This window comes from Rhodofomes roseus (assembly GCF_022264815.1).
Source record: "Rhodofomes roseus strain CIRM-BRFM 1785 chromosome Unknown C8Q71scaffold_21, whole genome shotgun sequence".
Classification (NCBI taxonomy): Eukaryota; Fungi; Basidiomycota; class Agaricomycetes; order Polyporales; family Fomitopsidaceae; genus Rhodofomes; species Rhodofomes roseus.
Window position 1 is genome coordinate 167,005 of NW_025952977.1, and position 19,488 is coordinate 186,492.

A 19,488-nucleotide genomic window follows, 5' to 3' on the forward strand; every position below is an offset into this window, starting at 1 on the left:
CCAGATCCAACGCAATCCTGGTTAGCCTATTCTCGTTTTGCATACACATACAAATACATTTGTTCACGTTCAGCTTTCCCCACGGCCTAGCTTGTCGACCGAGCGGACGCCCTGCTCGAACCATTCCTCGCGCGATATCCAGAACTCCTCCCGACTCTTCATGATGTCCGCCAGCACAGCGCCGCCGAGGAAGACCATGTGTTTCCGACGCGGGGGGTCTTCAATGCGGATCTTGAATTTCTACATGGAAAAACATACAATCAGAACGGCGTAGTTGGCCAGAGTGTGTAAGACGTACGTTGAGTCGTGTTGGGTCGCCCCCGAGCACTTGTGTGAGATAGAGCTGCTTCATCTCCTTCTCCAGCCGACTCGGCAGGCCAGGGTACATGCTGGACCCGCCAGACAGTACGATGTGTTTGTAGAGCTCCCCGCGGATATCGACCGCGGCGGCCTGTATAGTCTGGAAGAGCATCTCTGCTACACCGGGCTGCTCGACATCTACGAGGTGTGGCTGGAACATGCATTCGGGCGCTTCAAATCGCTCTGAACCGATCTTGATTACTCGGCCGTCCGGTAGCTAGGTCAATTGTCAGCAGACACGCGGAAGGTCATCTCGAGTGTTGCCTACTGTGTAGCTCTCCATGAGGACTGTGGTCTCTTCGGAGAGCCTTGTGTCGAGATCCAAGTCGTAGCTGACCGAGCGGTTAGACATATGTGACGCTGCTAAGTATTGACCAGGGTTAGACGCACCTAACGTAGCACAGCTTCTCCTTGATCTCCCGGACAGTCTCGAAGTCAGCTGTCCGATTGAACGCGTAGCCTCGCATGAGCAGCAGCTTGATCAGATACCGCGTTACGTCGCGACCAGCAATGTCCAGCCGACGTGTGAGATGAGGAAGAGCGAAGCCATCGTATACGGGTACGATGTGGGTCACACCGTCTCCGGAGTCAACGACCACACCGGTGGTGAGACCTGCACCCAAGTATCAACTACGTCGAGGAGTGGACAAGGTGTCTTTCAGACGCACCTTGCGCATACAGCGTCAACACCGCCTGGATAGCAACATATACCCCCTGGAACCCATACTCCTCGAACATGACCTGGCACATCCGTTGCCGATTCGCCTTCGGGTTCATAGGTGGCTCCGTGAGCAGCACCTTACGGCCCTGGGTGTTGACGCGCAGCTTCTCGTCGAAGGTGTAGTCCCAGAGCAGCTTCATGTCCTCCCAGTTGCGTACAATACCGTGCTCCATGGGCTGGGTAACCTGCAGGTAATTACGGTTCTCTGCTGCTTCGTCGCCGATCATGATATCCTTGATGACCGCCGTGCCAACTCGCTCCTCCGCACGCAGGATCGGGCGACCGACGATAGACGGAAATACTGCGCAGATTATCTTTCAATAAGTCATACCCAGTATACACAAGGATGCACGCACCATGTTCGGGGAAGTTGGAACCTGCGTAGCCTACTTTGACGAACTGGATGTGTAGCGACCTCAGACTCGGCGTGAGCGGCTACGATGATGGACGTGTCACTTACACCGGTACCATTATCGACCACCAATGGCACTGCCGGATCCATTGTTGGTCAAGATCAATAATTGTACAGAGTGTAGACAAGGGTAGGATGCAAGGCGAGATGCAGCGGCCTGCGTTACGCGGTGGCGGGGACTGCGCCAGACGCCTTAGGCGCGCAGGTCGACGCGCTCGCGACTGCTCGCGACTTCGAGCCCAACCACTACCATCTCCTTCGCGAAGGACCTTGTCGACGACTTCTACGTTGCTTACGACTAATTGACCTCGCATTCTGACCAGCTTTCTTAATTTTGCTCAGACTCGTCATGGGTCGTGGTGTCTCGCCTGGACCCTCGCCCCTCCCGAAGGTCTCGTTCTCCAAGGTCCAGGATGACTTCGCATCGTACCCGTCTGGTGTACACGAACAGCAGATGAGGTCATTTGGCTGTGAGTCGACTCTTTCGAGCATTGGATGACATCTAGCTAATATCGCATAGACAATGACTTCTCGGAGTTCAAGCGACCAGAGCATTACATCCGCTACATCGGTACGTCCCAGATTACCTGTCTTTCTTTCTTCTCCTACAGTAGCTGAGTTTTCTGGTTGCAGAGCCTTTGGAGAGCGAACTATCTGAGCAAGTCGAGTACGACATGGACGAGCAAGGTATGTCCATTGTGCAGTTCGTTCCTTGCGTATTCGTAGAGTAGAAGTGGGAATGGACGTTGTGTGAGGTCATGACTTGACTGTGATCTTCTCGAGTGGTTACACTTGACCACCTTCGTCTATGCGGTAACATTCTTAAGCAAACCCTTGAATACGTCTTGCTTGTCGGTACAACTGAATGGATTTCCGAATCAGAGAAAACCCGCTTCCCTAAAACGCAAACTTGAATATCCTGACAACCACCTCTTCTCCATGTCACAGACATCATTGAGTGCGTCAGGATTACGGCTGCATTGGCTGCCGCCAATTACCTTGATTGCATCGTCACGTCGAATGGCGATACACTGTCCTTCGATACCTCACTGTGTAGATGAAGGTTACTGTGGTGCTGAGATCTCGCGCAACGTCCATTTTTCCACTTTGCAGGCTTGCGGATGGAGAGTTGACGTATCTCTACATCCGAGTATACTTATACTTTGACATAGATCAAGAATGGCTTGACGCAGTCAACGCCGAACGCAAGAAAGAGGGTCACGGTGCCGTGTCCTACGAGCTACTCGAGATTATCATGGACCGCCTCGAGAAGGAGTGGTTCGACCTGGTATGCATCCTTTCCGCTGCCCCATTGTGGCCTCCAACGCCGAAAGTGCTTTGCAGACGAAGAACGTACCCAAACCTGACATGGCACTCCCATCCGAGGACTCGACATGCGCAATTTGCGACGACTCAGAAGGAGAAAACACTAACGCTATCGTGTTTTGCGATGGTTGCAACCTGGCGGTCCACCAAGGTCAGCAGCAGGCAGGAGACGCAACATACCATGGCGTGTTGACTGTGACATAGACTGCTATGGCGTGCCGTATATCCCCGAGGGACAATGGTTGTGTCGCAAGTGCACCGTCTCCCCGGAGAACCCAGTGGTATGTTGAATCATAGTCGAACTGTTTCTGGACTGACGGACCTGCAGTCGTGCGTGTTATGCCCAAGTGAAGGCGGCGCGTTCAAGCAGACTGCCCACGGAGACTGGGTTCATTTGTTGTGTGCTATCTGGGTTCCAGAAACGCGGGTCGCAAACGATGTTTTCATGGAGCCGATCACGGGTATCGACAGGATATCTAAGCAGCGCTGGAGGCTCGTGAGTATTCAAGTCGTATATTCGGGGACTTCCTGCTCATCCTTTGCCAGAAATGCTCCTTATGTGACGTGAAAGATGGCGCCTGTATTCAGTGCAACAAGCCTTCCTGCGTCATTGCCTTTCATGTAACGTGTGCTCGCAAGGAGAAGCTCTTAATGCCCATGAAAGCGTCGCAAGGATCGGAGGCGCCGATGCTTGCTGCTTTTTGCGAGAAGCATCTACCGGTGCGTGGCATGTTGCTCGGGAGCTCTGGCAACGTAAGCTGATCGTCAGTGCAGCAAGAGCAGCAAGATGCTCGTGTCGCAGCCCTCGAAGCCGAGCGAGCCGAAGCTGAGGTCTTCGACCCAAGGAATCCATCTCCCAAATCTAGCAAGAGCGCTCGGGCGTACGCGAAGACGTATAAGCCAGGTCCGCCCCTCGTCCCTCGCATCATCCTCGAGCGCATCCTCCAGTATATCAGCAAGGTTGCCGTTAGGCACAAACGCGATTTCGTTACACTCGTTTGTAAGTACTGGAGCCTCAAGCGAGAAGCGAGGCGAGGTGCAGCGTTCTTGAAGAGGCTCCACCTCGAACCCTGGACTGCGAATGCCGGATCCTCGCAGCATACCGATGAAGAAAAGGCGATCAAGCTCGAGGTATGTTTCCAGTCTCTATATAGCCCTGACCATGACAATTCTAACGATGGCTCAGTATATGAAACGCCAAAGGCGCGATCTAGAGAGCATCCGCATGATCAGTGAAATGTGTCGGAAACGCGAAAGCCTGAAGCTGGAACGTGCGGAGGCGATTCAATACGTCTTCGACAAGCTTCTGCTAGCACATGAACAGGTGCTGAGGCATGCATTTGAGAGGATCACCGCGTGCGTAGAACTGCACAATTTATATGACGATACACTGATTTGAATCACAGAGCCGATCGCATGGACATCTTCAGGGATCCTGTGTCATTGGAGGTTGTTCCCGATTACCTCGAGATTGTCGAGCGTCCCATATGTTGGAGCATGATCGACCAGAAGCTGAATGGGCACCAGTACTTGGACTTGCAGGAGTTCAAGGTACGTGCGGTGCTGTTTGTAACATAGCGGATGCGTTACAACTGAACTCTTCAGGACGACGTCAAGCTCGTGGCGACCAACGCTATGTTGTACAACAAGCCTGGTACAACATACCATAAGACGGCCCAGAAGGTGCTGGGTGCGGCTGAGCCCATCATGGCAGAGCTGGATAAACTCATCTTTCGCCCGTCGATCAACCACGCAAGTGCCACCGACGACGGTACTCAGGATTCGGATGCAATGGAAGAGGACGGCCCGCCGTCATCTCCCCCTCGTCCCGCCGTTGGCGATCTCGAACCTCCGGTCGAGCTTCTTGACCTTATCTTGTCGGAGGACGCAATCAAGGACGACATCGACCTTGTGCTGGGTAAACCGCCCCTTGACGCACTGTTCAGTTACGAGCTGCCAAAGGAGAAACCCCCGCCTCCGGAGCCAGAGCCGAAACCCGTCAAGGTCAAGATCAACCGCAAGCTCATACTGGAGCGGAAGCGTCGCGAAAGGCTGGACGCTTCGCCCGGGTTCCGCGCGCTAAGGTCTCGACGTTCGTCCGCAAACCTTACCCAGCCCGAGGCCGAAGTTCCCGAGGCCACCGTAGAGGAGGCTCAACCTGAAGCAGGACCGTCGACGCAGCTGGTGGAACCTGACGTTCCTCCCGAAGAAGAACCAGAAACCCCGGCGAAGGTTGGACGTCCGCGCAAGAAGCACGTAATCGCAGAACCTGGCAAGATACCTGCGGAGATGGTGGAGGCGGTGGACAACCAGCAATCATTCAAGATGTTCGACAAAGGCTGGATCTTGCCGCCTGACCAGGTGCGCGGTGGGCGACAGCGGCAGCGACCCGTACCGCAGCCGACCCCGACCAAGAAGAAAGGCAAAGGAGGTATGTGCCCCCTTTATCTCCATAGTGCAGACTACTCACGAGATCGTATCTAGTTCGTGGCAAGTCACTTCTCGCAGCGCCCACCTCGACTCCGGCAGAGAACATGACGCTGAAAGCAGACGAGGAAGCCGCGGCTGCATCTGAGCAAGTGGAACCAGCTAGAGCGTCCTCCGAACCTGCGCCAGAAGAGGCACCTCCAGCTGAGCCTATACAAGATCAGGTCACTGCATCCGAAGAACCGGCACTCCAAGACAAGGTTTCTGAGGCTGAGACTGACGCTGTCGCTCATGACGGTCTCCCAGAGCGCCGGACGCCCCCAGCGGAATTGCATCCTGTTGTCGAAACGGCTGTAGAGCCGACATCTGCCGAAGATGTTTCCATGGATGAAGTCCGCGTGCCGGACGTATCCATGGAACAAGAGCGGCGCGCGGAAGCTCCTGTGGACGTCAGTGTCACTACGGAGGTTCCTGTGGACGCACCACCGCCCATAGAGGACGTTGAGCACCCAGCGTGGGGTCAACAGGATGCGCCTCGCGAAAGCGATTCCATGGAAGAAGTCTCTAAGCAGCTGCAAACCACGGACGACGATGGCCATGTTCAGCCCAATCCTGCAGATCGAGAGCCAGAGCCAGAACCAGAACCAGAGCAAGAGCAAGAGCAAGAGCAAGAGCAAGAACCAGAACAAGAGCAAGAGCAAGAGCAAGAACCAGAACCCGCTGTGGAAGAGCCTGCCGCGCCTCAGCCGCTGCAAGAGAATGAATACACTGGTGTGCAGCCCGCGGAGTCCATAGCCGCGCCTGCAGAGCCCGAGAGCGAGGCGCAAGAAGACGTTCAGCCAGAAGCTACTGTCGAAGAGCCCGCGGGCCCCGTTATCTTGAATAACGAATCGATGGAGGTTGACCAACCCGTGGTTGCGGATGCTCAGCTTTCGGAAGTGCCTGAGGCAGCAGAGGAAGAGGACGCTGAGGACGACGAGCCCGACGAACCGCCACGGATCATCTACATCGAGACTTTGGACACACCTGCGATTCGGCGGGAGAAGAACCTCCAGAAACGGCTCGAGAAGGAGCGCAAGAAAGCAGAAGCTGCCGCTGCTGCTGAGGCAGCGACGGCGCAGGCGGGGCCCTCGCGACAAGCTGACGATGATTCGAATTGGTCGGATCTCAGTGATCTCAGTGATGCAGAGGACGAAGACCCGTCTGCGGACCAGGGCGAGGATGAAGAGAAGGAGCCCGGAGCCGTTGTACTGAACGATGGCGAGTTCTTGGAAGGCGGGACTCTAGGTATGTCCTATGATGATCTTGCCTATGTTAGTTGCTGAGCTTGCTTCTGCGTCACAGTCTGGGCGAAAGCAGGTAAGCACAACAGTCCCACCGTTCGTGCATCGTATCAATGTTAAACATCGCACCGACTGTAGATACCTTCCCTTGGTGGCCAGCAGTGGTCTTCGAGTCTGACGATATCGCTGTACCGAAGCGCATCCTTACTTGGAGGAATAGGGTGGAGGACGAAACAGATGGGCCACTTCACATAGTGCGGTTCTTCGACAGCAAGAATACATGGTCAGTGTCACCGCATGCTCACACTGAGTGTTATCCTGATGCATCGGTCGCTTTTCAGGCAATGTCTAGAACTAGACAGAATGAGGATGCTGGGCGAAAACCACGGTGAGTAATACTTCGCGCGTTCTGTCTTCTCAAGGTCTGAAGAGTGGTACAGAGTTGGACCAAGACATGCTTGCCACCGTCTCGAAGATTCAGAAGTGGAAGAATTTCAAGATCCGGCAGCAGTGCCGCGAGGCCTTCAGGTTCGTCGGATGCCATATATCACTAATCAGGCGCTGACAGTGATCGCAGACGGGCCATGTCAGAGAGGGAAACTGATGAGGAAACTCGGCATACAGGAACACCAGCCACAGGGTTTGGTATGGATGTGGACCCCCACTAGGCGAGGTTGAGCGACGTCAATGCTGTGCGGATACATTGTACTGAGTCGTGTTACGTTTGTGCTCTGTTGCTCTGTTGTTATTGTGTATTACATGACCAGTAGGGTCGCGCTCCTTCGACTGCGTTGATTAACGGAGGGTGTACGCTTTCGTGTCAATCTGTCATTGGTGAGGTTCATATTGACAGCTGTTCACGCGCCCTCGTGATCGCGTCGCGACGCGCCTACGCTGAGTGTCCTGACTCCTGGCTCCTCGGCGCGCCGATGGGCACAGCCTTCACCAGGGCCAACGTCGCCTATGGCCTCGAGCTGGTCTTGAGCATCTTTAAGCCCAAACCCTGTCTTTGAGCTTGCTTCACCTGCTATGTGTGCATTCTGGGATGTCGATGGGAACAAGATTACTGGGGTGGGGATTGACAGAGGAACGAATCTACTCGATGGAATGAGTCCGGATGGGGCTGCATCTCACCAGCTACTAGGGGTTGACGTAGGCGAGATGGTCAAGGCACTTGAACAGACCATAGGGAGCAAGCCAGAATCACTACATCTGCGCAGTGAGGAGGGTTGTAACGTATCTCATTCAATACAGCGTGTTGTACTACACCCCTGGCTAATACGTATACTAGATTGTCGATGCCGTCCATCCGGGCAATGCACGCTACAGTATCAAGATTCTTCATGACAAAGCGCAGGATGAACCTGCGCAGAAACGACGAGCGAAGGGGAGAATGGGCAGAGAACGCGCCATGATAGAGTGGATGTCCGCTTTCACTAGCGTACCAGTGCCCAAGATGCTCTTGCACGAAGTCAGTAGGGAAGGGACCCCGTATATGATCACAGAGTCCCCTCGAGGAACTCCTCTCTACGGACATTTCACCGACCTCTCAGATGGGCAGAAGGTATGTCCCTTCATTCGAAACCCGCCTACACAGACTCAGACGCATTATCCACATCCAGCAAGCGAATCTGCAATCCTACGTCGACCTCACCCTCTCGCTCTTCCGCGTCCCCTGCCCCTCCTACATCGGCAGCATCGTCTTCTTCTCCGCCGCCTCCGACACCGCCCGGCTCGGGCCATGCACGCACCCGCTCGACGGCACGCGCGCCCCGGCCGTCTTCGAGGGCATCGAGGACTACTTCGGGTGGCTCCTCAACAAGAAGCGCACGCTCCTCTCCGCCGCCGCCGCCCGCGACTACGCCGACGCCGACAACGACGTCAAGCCCGCGTATGGCTCGCGCGCAAAAGGGGCCGCGACGAACGCGAAGCTGGATCGGGAGCAGGCGCGGATCCGCCGCGCGTTCGCGAGGCTCGAGGTTCACCTCGCGGAGGCGCTGCGCAACCTCGACGAGCCCCTCTTGCGGTGCGTGCCCGTGAACGAGGATATGGGCCCGCGCAACGTCTGGCTCGACGCGGAGGGCCGGATCGCGGGCGTCGTGGATTGGGGCGCGCATGTGGTCAAGCCGGCGGTGTTGGCCGCGGCGTACCCGAGCTGGCTGAGTTACCCGGACTATGAGTACCCCCAGCTCAATGCAAGGGATGGGAAGTATATGGAGAGCGCGGAAGAGGCGGAGAGGCTGTGTGTGAGGTTAGACAATGTGGGTGGTGTTCTGCGCTGTGTAGTCGTATCGGTAGATCGCTGACAGCTCTACGGTGGGGCAGATACTGCTGGAACGAGATGCGGAGTACTACAACGCGCTGAAGGAAGGGGTGTTCATACGGATGGCGGAGGCATGGCTGAAGGATCCAAATTCGGACTTGCACCAGTTGCAGGCAGTGATGAGCCATGCGGTAGTGAACATGGTGTAAAGGTCCTGGGGCACGGAGGGATTCAGGGAGCTTTTTGGCGAACACTTGCAGTACTAGAAATAGTGTACACCCGGCGCGGTCGACTGCCGTACAGTATATATGGCTACAGATTCTGGACACGGATATCGTCGCTTGACTATCCTTCGTCCATGGCGTCCGCGCCGGCTTTCCACCACGACACAGGCCCCAGTCCCTGTTCTGCAATCGAGCACTACACCTAGTAAATCACAAGCACGCAAAACAGTATGAGATATTCACCTTGATAGTGTACGGCGACCGCCGATGCTCCCGTGCCTGCTGCACGCCCTCCGTCGCCTTGGGCGGGCCGGGCTCGTCGTCGTAGAATTCATCATCCTCGATGCGCACGCGGACGATCTCGCCCGTGTCGATGTACATCCGCTCGGTGGTCGGGGAGTCGAGCAGCTCATGTGCGGAGGTGGCTTCGGAGTTGGGGAGCCAGAAGTGGGCGCGTTCGTTTGGGTCGCTATGGAGGGGGGAAGAACGAACGAGGATTGGTGAGTGGACGTGGAGAACGAATGGACGATGTTAAACGGCTTACAATGCGGATGGTTCTGGGAGGTATACAAGGGGGATGTACATGTCGTCGAAGAAGCCGACGGTTACTGGGCGGATGCTTGTCAGTGCTTTGCTATGAGTCATTGATGGAGACACGCACATCGTATGCCTTCTTCATCTGACGACTTGACCTTCGCAAGGATAGTCTCCGAGGGGAACGGCCGAAAGACGGTCAAGCGGAACACCACTGTCCGCCCCTTCACTCAACCATTTCCCCACCTCCTTAATACAGGGCGAGAACGCACCTTTGTACCACAAGAATCCATCTCCATACCTGACCTTTCCCTCGCCGACCTCCGAGAGGTCGAACACGCATATACACAGCCCGACGTCGTGCAGGACGCGATTCGCGTACTTTTTGTTCAGCTCGTTTATGATCGCTTGTTCTGGCGGCGCGCCGAAGTACTGCGGGTGCACTGCGACAGTGTCCTTGTGAGAGAGCGGGCGTGTTAGTCCCGCGACATTGTCTGAGCGAGGAGTAAGTGGGTACCTTGATGATGGAAAGCACGAACATGGCTCACTTCCTGGTGGTGTTTTATACGCTTCGCACTGAGAAGTTCCAGAGGTCTTGGACGCGACAAGTAGGGATAACTATGATTGTGACATGGCACGTTGAAAAGAGAGCTGCATAGGAGTGAGTAGATGCCTCAGAGAGCTGAGTGTCCGCGAAAACCTCGATCACATTTACAGTAGACGGCGGCAATCTAATCTTATCTCCGCCCCGAGTCAAAGCGATCCTCTCCTGAAGACTCTTGAGTCTGCCGCCCAGCATGTCGTCGCCGTACTCGCCCCGCCGCCGCACACCCTCTCCCCTCTCGCCATGCCCTCTCCTACCGCAGGCCGCATCCTGAGCATCCAGTCCCACGTCGCCTTTGGCTACGTCGGTGGCAAGGCCGCCGTCTTCCCGCTGCAGTGCCTCGGGTACGACGTCGACGTACGTCCCAGCATGACGTCCCCCGCTCGCGCGATATCGCTGACCCGTCGCGTCATCCCACCGATATAGGTCGTGAACACGGTGAACTTCTCGAACCACTCTGGTACGTGGCGTGCGCTGCGATCGTCGAGGGCTCAATGGAGATTCAGGCGTAGGCCTCGCCGCTAGGGTATGGCCGCTTCGGTGGGTCGAGAGCGACCGCGGCGGAGCTCGCGAAGATGTTTGAGCTGATGGAGCAGAATGGACTGTTGCTCTGCGAGAGGCTTCTCACCGGTGAGAACATGCACACCCTTGGGGAACCGTTGTGCTCATTTTTTGCAGGATATGTTCCTGGGGCAGAAGCCCTGGCTGCTGTCAAGGACCTCGCGATCAGAATGAAGCAAAAAAACCCAGAACTGATCTACCTCCTTGATCGTGAGTTCGGTCTTCTCCGTGCACGGATAGCCTGTCTCATCGTGTGACCCTCGTCCAGCCGTCCTGGGCGACTCGGGCAAGCTTTACGTCTCACCGGAATGCATACCCATCTACCGCGAAGCGCTGCAATACTCCACCGTCATCACGCCCAACTGGTTCGAAGTAGAGTGCGTATTCCCACCACACACCCGCGCCCATGCTGACTGCGTACACCCAGAGTACTAACGGACACCAAGATAACCGACCCCGCCTCGCTGCGCAAAGCCCTGCGCGTGCTGCACGAAACCTACCACGTCCCCAACGTCGTCATCTCCTCCATCCCGCTCAAAGTCTGGCTCCGCGCCGCGCTCCCGTCCTCCGCGCAGCCCCCACACACCACCAACACCGACGCGGACTTCCTCGCATGCATCGCATCCTCGACCGAGGGCACGCCGGGGAGCGAGGGTGGGACGGCCCCCTCCGCGGTGCACGCGCGCTGCATACCGTGCTTGCCCGGCTATTTCTCCGGCGTCGGCGACCTCTTCTCCGCACTTGTCCTGGGCCACTTCCAGCCCGCGCCCTCCGTCCCCTCCTCCTCGCCCGCGCCCTCTGGAGAGGCGGAGGAGTCGCCCCTCGCGTACGCGGTCGCCCATGCGCTCAGCAAGACGCACGCGATCCTCACGCTCACGCACGAACATGCGAAGGACCTGCCCGAGGACGACCGGCTCCCGACAGACGAGGAGCTGGACGCGCGCGAGCCGGAGAGGAAGGTGCGGCGGATGAGGGGGCGCGAGCTGAGGTTGATCCAGGGGCAGGACGTCCTTCGCGGGGCGAACAAGACGGAGTACTTCCGGATGGTGCCTTGGACAGGCTTCTGGGACGAGCCATAGATCTTAGAGTGTCTGAATGGATGCTTGGATTGCGACGCAGCGCGTGTATGTAGATTGGGTAGGATACATTGACAAGAAAGGATAGATGTACAGTGCTTTGTTCCTGAGCCCACTACTATTAGTGTGATATCCTGTCCTGGTGTCAGTCTCCGGGAGTTCGAGTCTGAGGCGAGCGCGTCCGCAGTTGTTTCCGCCGTCGCTTCCGCCAGAAGAGGAAACCAGCTGCGGCGAAGAGACAGAGCGCGACTCCGAGCACGGCTCCGAGCACTTCGGCGATGATGTCGTCGCGTGTCTGTTTCGAGGTTGCTTGGGAGGTCGCCGCTGGGGAGATGATCGGCGAGAACGTGGGTATTGCCGTGGTACTGGGTAGCGGGGAGGACGAGAACGGCGAACTGCACCGACGCCACCACCGCAGCACGTCCAGTCAGCTAGGGGGCACACGAGCAGACGCAAACACACCCACGCACTCATTACCTGTCGTGACGATCGTGAAGTTCGCTATCTCCAGCAGGGTAGCATCGTCGGACGGGACGAACGACACCGTGAGCGTCGTCGCACGGTCGCTCGGGAGGTCGACGACGGTGATGAGCCCGCCCGCGGCCGCGGTGTCGACGCGCGCGGTGATGGCGAAGGCGGGGTCGTGCGTGGCGAGGCTGACGTTGACGAGCGCGGTGGACGCGGTGGACGTGCGGATGTAGAGCGTGCTGCCCGTGAAGGTGAGGAAGAGCTGCGGAACGAGCGCGGCGCTCCCGTTCGTCGGCCCGCTCGTGGAGGTAACGAGTGCGGAGGAGTTGTCCGGCGAGGCCAGGACTTGCCTGGGAGGGAAGCTCTGTGAGTTGAGTGCGTGAGGGGGTCGGACGACGCACCATGCGCTGTCACACGACGACGTCGAGGCATTGCATGCCGGCGGGCTGTACACGATCTCCGGTGCGGTGGACTGGATGGTCACATTCTCAGCGCGGACGGCGACACGGAGAGAGAGGACGACGGTTGTGCAGACGAGGAGCCAGCATCGCGCAGGAGGGCCAACGAGCATGCCAAGCGAGTCGCCGAGGGTGCCATGCAGCGGCGGCGAGAGCCAGAGGTCGACCGGGGCGCGTGGCGGTTGAGCGTAGGTTCGCAGTGACACTGACGGGGGCCGGCCTGGGCTTGGACATCTTATATGGGAAGCGTTGCGCAGCGCAGGGACGCGGATGCACGTCGACGGTCGGTCGCCCCGAGGATGGTCGTGCCATGACAACGCCCGGCCGTGCACGGACCAGGGAGGCAGGAAGATCGACTTGACGCTCGCGTGTACGCGGTTACAGTCGGCGTGCTACGCGTCGGTGGTTGTCGACGGCAGTGCGATGGCAAGCTGGTGGACGTGACGCGCAGAACATACTGCCCAAGCGGAGGCCCGATGAGGGGAGGCGGGGAGGAGACTGGGGCTGCTCTTTCGAGGGACCGGCGGGGAGCATGCAAAGTCGATCACTCGCTGGCATTATCACGCGACAGTTTCTATCGCGATTGACAGCATGCAAGCCCTTATCGGGACATCTCATCGCCGGGACATGCCCCGATATGGCATCCCGAGAACCTTAGCAAATTCTGCCGGTCGCTATGCGGGCGTCCGGGATCAGGACGAGGAGGCGGATTTGAGACTTGCTCTCTTCCTCCGTCTCCCTCCCGTCCTCGCCCCGGTCGTGTCTGCGGTCGACTCCTCTCCCGTTCCCGGGAGACCCCACCTTCATTTCGTCTCTCTTTTGTACATCACACTCGCTTGACGATCGCTGCACCCACCGGACAGGGAACGAACGAATAGCACAAACATGTCCGAAGCTGCTGTTGACTTCCACAGGCGCGGCGCCCACCGTCGTCTCGCCGGCCGCGATTTCTTCCAGAGCATGGCGTCGGTCTTTGGTGGTGGTGACGATAATGACGACGGTGCCAACGGAGTAGGCCCTGCTTCGGTCGAGAAGACCGCAACTTGTGAGTTTTCCGTGTCTTGTATACTTCCTGCTGGGGCTTCGCGTCCGACGCATCTCTCTGAGCTATACGCACTTGAGCCTTCAGTGACATGGGCTAGCAATTGTTGCGATGCTCCTGCACTGCATATACTTGTAGGCCGATGAATGCGACGCATATCGACCCATCGGACAAGATTGAAGAAGCGCTTACAAGTTTCACGCCCTCTGTTTCGCGTCAATCAATCGCTACTAAGGTCCCAGACAATACTGTGTAGCCTTTGTGCATCATGCGAGCGCAGCGCCATTCAAGCCGTCGAGGGTCATACAATCCAGACGTATTATGTGCGCTAGTCGGTCTCATGCTCTTTATCTTGTCCGGTCCCCGAGCTGCGGCAGTTTGATTGTCTTAACGAGCTATGGATTGGAACTAATCAGAGGGCTTTTGCAGCGACATCCACCACCGCTAAACAGACCCCAGAAACTGAAAAACCCACCGCTACAACCTCGAGCACCGAGAAGACAACATCATCCACGCAGAAGACCTCGCAGACCCCTACCTCTTTGTCTGCTAGCAGCACTTCGTCTTCGTCGTCGAAGAGCTCTTCTAGCTCTAGCTCGTCGTCCTCGTCCTCGTCGTCTTCGTCTTCCAAGAGCTCGTCTTCGTCGTCGACGCAGTCGAGCACCACTTCCACGACGCCGTTGACCACCTCCAGCACGCCGGCCACGACGTCGGCGCACTCGACGCATTTCGTTACGTCTTTTGTCGCTTCAGCAGCTACTTCTCTGCCGGCGACTCTTACCGGTGCGGCTGCTGCCGCCTCGTCCTCCGCTGGCGGTTCCTCTGCGAGCACCGGCGCTGTAATTGGCGGTGTTGCTGCTGGTATTATTGGAGTTGCTGGTCTCGTCTTCGCCGCTGTGTTCCTTATGGTGGGTGAACAGCCACATCTAAATGAAACTGCACTCTGAAGATGCGTCTCCCATCAGCGCCGCAAGAAGAGGGAGGCCCCGCTGGACGACGACTTTAACCCGTACAACAATTTCAAGCACCAGTCTGTCATCCTGCCCGACGAAGGCATGCTCTCGCGCACGAGCTCCATCAACCGCACCTACACCGAGCCCGACGACCGCTCGCTGGGTATGGAGCAGACCGTCGCCGCCGTGCCGCCGTCTTTCGGCGGGTCTTACGCAGGCTACGGCGGGGAGAACAACTACTACAACCACCCGTATGCGCCGTACCAGGGACAGTACAACTACAGTTCGAACAACGCCGGGCAGTACATGAACAACCCGTCTACGCCGAGCACGCCATATGCGGCGACGCCGACGTCGGCTACGCCGTTCATGAACAATAACTCGCCCTACGGCGTGATCTTCCAGGCCCCTGGGTCCCCCGTCACTCGTCAGCCGTCTAACGGAGCTGGGCAGTACCTGAACCGCCAGCCGTCTATGGGTACCATGCACAACGTGCATGAGCCAATGGCGCCTGATGCTGCGCTTACTCGCCAGCCGTCCACGGGCACGACGCTCAGCCGCCAGCCTACCAACATAATGGCCAACACCAACGCGAGCCTGTACCGCCAGCCTTCGGACCTCGTCGCTGATATCCTACAACGCCAGCGCAACAGTCAGCATCAGGGCGAGCACCAGGTCGGGGCGGACGCGCACTACGTCGACTTAAACCGGTCGAGCGTGACACCGTTCCAGGCGCAGCAGTACTCGGAGATCTCGCGTCGTCTGAATATACCGGCCCCGGGTGCTCTGCCGTCTCCTGACGAGAAGGCCGAGCTTCCTCCCGTGCCCAAGTACGAGAAGGATCTCCCCGCGCAGCGCGCCTCCGAGAACGCTGCCTCGCCCTTCGCCGACCCCGAGGACGACGGGCAGGACCTGACGATTCCAGGCCACCCGCACGTCGTCGAGTTCCCGATGACGCCGCAGACGGACGAGTCGTTCGGGCCGCTGCCCTCGCCCGGGCACTTCGCCGTCGCGCCGCCGTCGCCGAGGTACGAGCCTCCCCTGCCGTCGCCCGCGTTCGCGATAGACCGGGTGCCGTCGACGCCGCCCATCCTGCCCGAGATCCACCTCCAGGAGCGCGCGTTCTCGCCCGGGCCTGCGGCGCACTACCCCGACGCCCCCGTGTCTGCGCAGCCCGCTGCGAGCTTCGACCTCCCCAGCCCGTTGCCGCAGGCGCACTTTTATGACTCGAAGCCGAATACCCCTACTACTGCCACGGGTGCGCGCCCGCCGAGCCCCGGGAAGCTCGCCCCCGAGGCCGCGCGCGCGGGAGTGCACGGCGTGAAGAGGCCGGACACCGTGTATAGCATCGCGGACGAGGAGGATGCGTACGGCGGGTTCTAGTCCCTGTGCTCATCCACGCGCGAACGGCCCTGATAATTCACGGGCCGGTGTACAAAGCCTCACTTAAACAACATCTCCAATTCTGTCCATACCGCTCCGACTGTTCCGACTTGCTTTCCCCTTGTCACTGCCGCTACTGCGTAACCTGCCCTCTTGTATTCTTTGACTTGAGATTCCCATGGGCTCGCCGCTTAATACTCTTCCCGCGACGCACCTCACGGTCTGGCCCAGCTCGCGGGGTTCTGCTTCGTCTGTTCACTGCGTTCCGTCCATCTACTTGCGTTCGCCGTTGTCGCAGGAGGCAGAACTGGCTTCTGTGGACACCCCTCCTCGCCGACCACCTGTCGCCCACCACGCTGTCGCCCATCGACCCCTCGCCTCGCGCGCCGCTCTGCAGTGGTGTCTGCACGTTTACCCACCCCTCTCGCTCGTTGCGCGATTAGACTTGACCTTCTGACACCTTACGTTTGTCTTTCACGTTGTTTGTACCCTCCGGGAAGTCCTGTGCTTACATGCCTGCCCCTCCGAGGCTGTATGTGTACGTCGGCTTGCCGCTCGGTGTTGTGTACTGTAGAGCGAGTGCTCACGTTCTATTCATGATTGTTTCGCCCCGGTAGATCAGATTGGAGAGCGGCGCGCGGATGATGGCGGTGTGTAGGGTATGTGAGTTGAACGTCGTTGACTGCTGGAGATCTCGAACCGTGAACCGGGTGTCGTGTTCGTGAGCCGTACAAGGGACGGGATATATTGCTAGTATAGAGCGAGGTCTACTACTAGTAAGTTCAAGGCTGGGTGACACAAGCGAGCCGGGGATCGCAGTGAGTGGGACGGATGAATCGATGACGGACGACAACTGACGAAGACGAACATGACCGTGGCTTCCGTGGCTTGTGGGCGGGCCACGACAGAGATGACGGCAAAGTTCACGGCACTGTGTAATCTTCGCTCGGACTCATCCAGTCGCCGTCGCCCTTGGCCACCATGGCCGCTTCTTACTTGTGCCACTCGTGCCCATCTGCCTCCACCTCCTCTCAGTCCTGTCAGGTGTCGCCCGTCTGCGGCGGTGGCACGGTAGTAGTCTTAGGCTGTTCGACCCCGGAATCAAGTGCACGCACTTTCTTGACGGTGTCCGATCCCCCCTCGCGTTCCGCAAACTTGAACAGATTGTCCCCACGTTCCGGCCCCACCTCAGCACGGTACTAGGTGAGCAGCCTGGCATTGCAAAAGTATGAAATCTTAAAAGTAACATGAAGCATAGAATGAAAAAATCGCCCCGTAAACCCGTGGCGAAGCCACGGGTTTGCGATGCTCGTAAGGCCACTGCACGGGACCCCGCGTGGCCTGATATATCCGTGGTAAGTTAAGCATGATATTATATGTCCTAGGGAGCGGAGTGAATCATTATCGGTCATACAGGTCGGTGCGCACTGACCACTACTTTTATCTGGCTGTACGTGGGATATGAGTAAGCGACGAACGGGGGCTGTGAAGTCTAGCAACTTGAAGAGTACTATATGCAGCATGGCATGAGCAAATAATGTACGAATGGAACGGCGCGATGGTACACATGCAACATATGACCCAGAGAGCGAGAGCGAGAGTGAGAATGGGGTGAGTGGGGCGTGCGTGGGCGGGCTGGGGCAGAGAGGCGGGGATTATGACCAGCGGAGGACGGCCTCGTAGATGGAGTACATGACGGCGGCGTTGGGGATGACACGCATGAGGTGTGCGCTGAGCCCGCTATAGAGCGAACGAGTACCCTCCTCGGCGATGATGAGCCGCAATGTCTGAACGAGCCCTGTGTACTTCATCTTGCCGTCTACGAGGGGTTGCCGTAGTCGTGTCCGGACCACCTAGGGAAGTGTCAGTCAGCACGGAAACGATACACCAGACGGACGCGGGAACGCACCTCGTGCGGATATGTGATCAGCGTAGCGACGCACTTCGCCGTCCCCGCGCTCCCGAGCATGCCCAACCACTCCAGCGCACCACCCTTCCCCTCCGTGTCCGCCGTCACGCGCTTCAGCCGTTCATACAGCGTCCACTGTATCGTGCCCTCTGTCACGCCGAGCAAGCTCGCGCTCAAGCCTTTATAGAACCCGCGCACGCCCTCTTCCCGCAACATGCGCTTGACCATCGCGAGCGAGCTGTCGTGGAGCTTGCCCGCCTGCTGCTCGAGCTGCAGACGCGTCTTGACGACCCAGATGGGGTTCGTCGCGGTGCCAGTCGCGACGCCCGCGAACGCAGCGGCACTGAGGTGCACCCACGAGTTCTCCTCGCCATCGTTGAAGCGGTTCGCGATGATGTGCTTGCCATTGCCGTACGTGAAGAAGTTGATGGAGCGCGCGGGGATGACCCCGACGAGCGTGGGGCCGAGCCCGCGGAAGAGGGCGCGGAAGGACTCTTCGCGGTAGATGTCGCTGTGTCGCTGCGTATGAGCACCCTAGGGATATGCTGTCAAATGTCGCGGGTGGACGCACCGGATGATGTGCCCTGTCTCGACAAAGTGCCAGAGCAGGTTCGGTCGATGTGGGGCGACGGCGACACCACCACCGGCGAAGCCAAGAGACGTGTGCTTGACTCTGAAGAGGTCCGACTGCAGTCGCGTCTTCACGACGTCAAAGGGACTTGTTACGATCGCTCCGCACATGGCGCCGAGCCTGTGTAGTGTGGAAACGGCCTCGTGAGCGATACGTGTTGTCTCGATGCACGCACGTACTCACCCGCCTCCTACAAAGTGCTGCCATGACTTTGCCGGCAGGAGGCTCGTCTTGGAGGAGCTTGCTACGGGCTGTGGTGGGGTGTCGGCCATGTCTCCACACTGGGGTGAGTGTAGTGGTATGTGCAGACAGCAGAAACAGCTGCCGGGCAGGAGGAAGACGGAGGTGAGCAACGGACAGATGGTCGCTGGCTCGCAGCTGCGTCCGCCGGCGGCGCCCACGTCCCATTTTTCTGCATCCGCGGCACGCCAGTCTAGATAAGATTAGATTAGCGCTCGGTACGGACATTGCGCTGCCAATGCAAATCGCTGTCTGACACTTACTTACTACTAGCCGCCATGGCCATCTCCGTCACTTGCTTTCACTTGGATGCCTATACTACAATGCAGTGCGAAAATCTCGGAGGTGAGGAGGGAACATAGGGAGAGCAGCACAATCAGGACCCCACGTCCACCCGACACGATCTCCGCCTGGGGACAACAGAGCCTCGCAATTTTAGGCACTTCCGATTGCTACTCTATTGCTGATCCTTGCAGCTGTATAGCGTCTCTTGCGGGTGCTATCTTCTCAGCCGTCGGTGAAACGCAGTGTGTGCTACACCGATAGCGAAAATAGACCTTGTACATATGGACCTCATGGTGACCGGTGAGCCCTCAGCCCGTATGAAGGACTC

General features: G+C 58.0%; 8 protein-coding genes across 8 annotated transcripts; 4 read left to right on the plus strand and 4 right to left on the minus strand.

Moving 5' to 3' along the window:
• Positions 1-69: 69 nt before the first annotated feature.
• Positions 70-1,583, minus strand: C8Q71DRAFT_860900 (Actin/actin-like protein; the record flags this gene model as incomplete). Its single annotated transcript, XM_047927838.1, has 7 exons — positions 70-240; positions 299-577; positions 629-692; positions 751-973; positions 1,029-1,382; positions 1,438-1,480; positions 1,542-1,583. 7 exons carry the CDS (start codon positions 1,581-1,583, stop codon positions 70-72), a joined length of 1,176 nt encoding a protein of 391 aa, XP_047775427.1.
• Positions 1,584-1,720: 137 nt separating this feature from the next.
• On the plus strand, positions 1,721-7,353 carry C8Q71DRAFT_840219 (PHD-zinc-finger like domain-containing protein). The gene is made up of 19 exons (XM_047926516.1): positions 1,721-1,963; positions 2,014-2,064; positions 2,127-2,180; positions 2,666-2,781; positions 2,838-2,970; positions 3,024-3,100; positions 3,148-3,315; positions 3,366-3,539; positions 3,594-3,950; positions 4,006-4,175; positions 4,226-4,370; positions 4,425-5,250; positions 5,304-5,470; positions 6,209-6,533; positions 6,591-6,605; positions 6,668-6,812; positions 6,871-6,917; positions 6,970-7,057; positions 7,107-7,353. The coding sequence occupies exons 1-19, from the start codon at positions 1,843-1,845 to the stop codon at positions 7,195-7,197; spliced, it is 3,270 nt and encodes a 1,089-aa protein (XP_047775428.1). The 5' UTR covers positions 1,721-1,842; the 3' UTR covers positions 7,198-7,353.
• Positions 7,354-7,701: 348 nt separating this feature from the next.
• Positions 7,702-9,235, plus strand: C8Q71DRAFT_256693 (uncharacterized protein). The gene is made up of 4 exons (XM_047917335.1): positions 7,702-7,757; positions 7,821-8,093; positions 8,152-8,790; positions 8,855-9,235. Exons 2-4 carry the CDS (start codon positions 7,923-7,925, stop codon positions 8,999-9,001), a joined length of 957 nt encoding a protein of 318 aa, XP_047775429.1. The 5' UTR covers positions 7,702-7,757; positions 7,821-7,922; the 3' UTR covers positions 9,002-9,235.
• On the minus strand, positions 9,138-10,091 carry C8Q71DRAFT_798571 (polymerase III polypeptide H; the record flags this gene model as incomplete). Its single annotated transcript, XM_047925824.1, has 6 exons — positions 9,138-9,212; positions 9,260-9,485; positions 9,561-9,624; positions 9,678-9,764; positions 9,823-10,006; positions 10,068-10,091. The coding sequence occupies 6 exons, from the start codon at positions 10,089-10,091 to the stop codon at positions 9,138-9,140; spliced, it is 660 nt and encodes a 219-aa protein (XP_047775430.1).
• A 168-nt stretch (positions 10,092-10,259) lies between these two features.
• C8Q71DRAFT_256599 (Ribokinase-like protein) lies at positions 10,260-12,006 on the plus strand. Its single transcript, XM_047917332.1, has 6 exons — positions 10,260-10,511; positions 10,581-10,614; positions 10,680-10,784; positions 10,833-10,925; positions 10,984-11,092; positions 11,143-12,006. The coding sequence occupies exons 1-6, from the start codon at positions 10,398-10,400 to the stop codon at positions 11,792-11,794; spliced, it is 1,107 nt and encodes a 368-aa protein (XP_047775431.1). The 5' UTR covers positions 10,260-10,397; the 3' UTR covers positions 11,795-12,006.
• On the minus strand, positions 11,892-13,069 carry C8Q71DRAFT_256675 (uncharacterized protein). The gene is made up of 3 exons (XM_047917334.1): positions 12,661-13,069; positions 12,262-12,609; positions 11,892-12,186 (listed from the first exon to the last, which is right to left on the minus strand). Exons 1-3 carry the CDS (start codon positions 12,828-12,830, stop codon positions 11,937-11,939), a joined length of 768 nt encoding a protein of 255 aa, XP_047775432.1. The 5' UTR covers positions 12,831-13,069; the 3' UTR covers positions 11,892-11,936.
• A 400-nt stretch (positions 13,070-13,469) lies between these two features.
• C8Q71DRAFT_256602 (uncharacterized protein) lies at positions 13,470-16,184 on the plus strand. Its single transcript, XM_047917333.1, has 3 exons — positions 13,470-13,762; positions 14,189-14,667; positions 14,725-16,184. Exons 1-3 carry the CDS (start codon positions 13,603-13,605, stop codon positions 16,093-16,095), a joined length of 2,010 nt encoding a protein of 669 aa, XP_047775433.1. The 5' UTR covers positions 13,470-13,602; the 3' UTR covers positions 16,096-16,184.
• A 1,566-nt stretch (positions 16,185-17,750) lies between these two features.
• C8Q71DRAFT_713836 (mitochondrial carrier) lies at positions 17,751-18,907 on the minus strand (the record flags this gene model as incomplete). Its single annotated transcript, XM_047920938.1, has 4 exons — positions 17,751-17,948; positions 18,005-18,515; positions 18,576-18,755; positions 18,819-18,907. The coding sequence occupies 4 exons, from the start codon at positions 18,905-18,907 to the stop codon at positions 17,751-17,753; spliced, it is 978 nt and encodes a 325-aa protein (XP_047775434.1).
• Between the last annotated feature and the right edge of the window lie 581 nt (positions 18,908-19,488).

Excerpts from the sequence above, each read along its gene's own strand:
- C8Q71DRAFT_840219 (XM_047926516.1), top strand. The coding sequence starts at position 1,843 with ATGGGTCGTGGTGTCTCGCCTGGACCCTCGCCCCTCCCGAAGGTCTCG. Across the intron at positions 2,782-2,837 it reads AGAAGGAGTGGTTCGACCTG|ACGAAGAACGTACCCAAACC; the intron begins GTATGCATCCTT and ends AGTGCTTTGCAG. Across the intron at positions 3,540-3,593 it reads TTTGCGAGAAGCATCTACCG|CAAGAGCAGCAAGATGCTCG; the intron begins GTGCGTGGCATG and ends TCGTCAGTGCAG.
- C8Q71DRAFT_256693 (XM_047917335.1), top strand. The coding sequence starts at position 7,923 with ATGGGCAGAGAACGCGCCATGATAGAGTGGATGTCCGCTTTCACTAGC. Across the intron at positions 8,094-8,151 it reads ACCTCTCAGATGGGCAGAAG|CAAGCGAATCTGCAATCCTA; the intron begins GTATGTCCCTTC and ends ATCCACATCCAG. Across the intron at positions 8,791-8,854 it reads TGTGTGTGAGGTTAGACAAT|ATACTGCTGGAACGAGATGC; the intron begins GTGGGTGGTGTT and ends ACGGTGGGGCAG.
- C8Q71DRAFT_256599 (XM_047917332.1), top strand. The coding sequence starts at position 10,398 with ATGCCCTCTCCTACCGCAGGCCGCATCCTGAGCATCCAGTCCCACGTC. Across the intron at positions 10,512-10,580 it reads GCCTCGGGTACGACGTCGAC|GTCGTGAACACGGTGAACTT; the intron begins GTACGTCCCAGC and ends CCACCGATATAG. Across the intron at positions 10,926-10,983 it reads ACTGATCTACCTCCTTGATC|CCGTCCTGGGCGACTCGGGC; the intron begins GTGAGTTCGGTC and ends ACCCTCGTCCAG.
- C8Q71DRAFT_256675 (XM_047917334.1), bottom strand. The coding sequence starts at position 12,830 with ATGCTCGTTGGCCCTCCTGCGCGATGCTGGCTCCTCGTCTGCACAACC. Across the intron at positions 12,610-12,660 it reads TCGTCGTGTGACAGCGCATG|GCAAGTCCTGGCCTCGCCGG; the intron begins GTGCGTCGTCCG and ends CTTCCCTCCCAG. Across the intron at positions 12,187-12,261 it reads ATCGTCACGACAGGTAATGA|TTCGCCGTTCTCGTCCTCCC; the intron begins GTGCGTGGGTGT and ends GCGTCGGTGCAG.
- C8Q71DRAFT_256602 (XM_047917333.1), top strand. The coding sequence starts at position 13,603 with ATGTCCGAAGCTGCTGTTGACTTCCACAGGCGCGGCGCCCACCGTCGT. Across the intron at positions 13,763-14,188 it reads GGTCGAGAAGACCGCAACTT|CGACATCCACCACCGCTAAA; the intron begins GTGAGTTTTCCG and ends GGGCTTTTGCAG. Across the intron at positions 14,668-14,724 it reads TCGCCGCTGTGTTCCTTATG|CGCCGCAAGAAGAGGGAGGC; the intron begins GTGGGTGAACAG and ends GTCTCCCATCAG.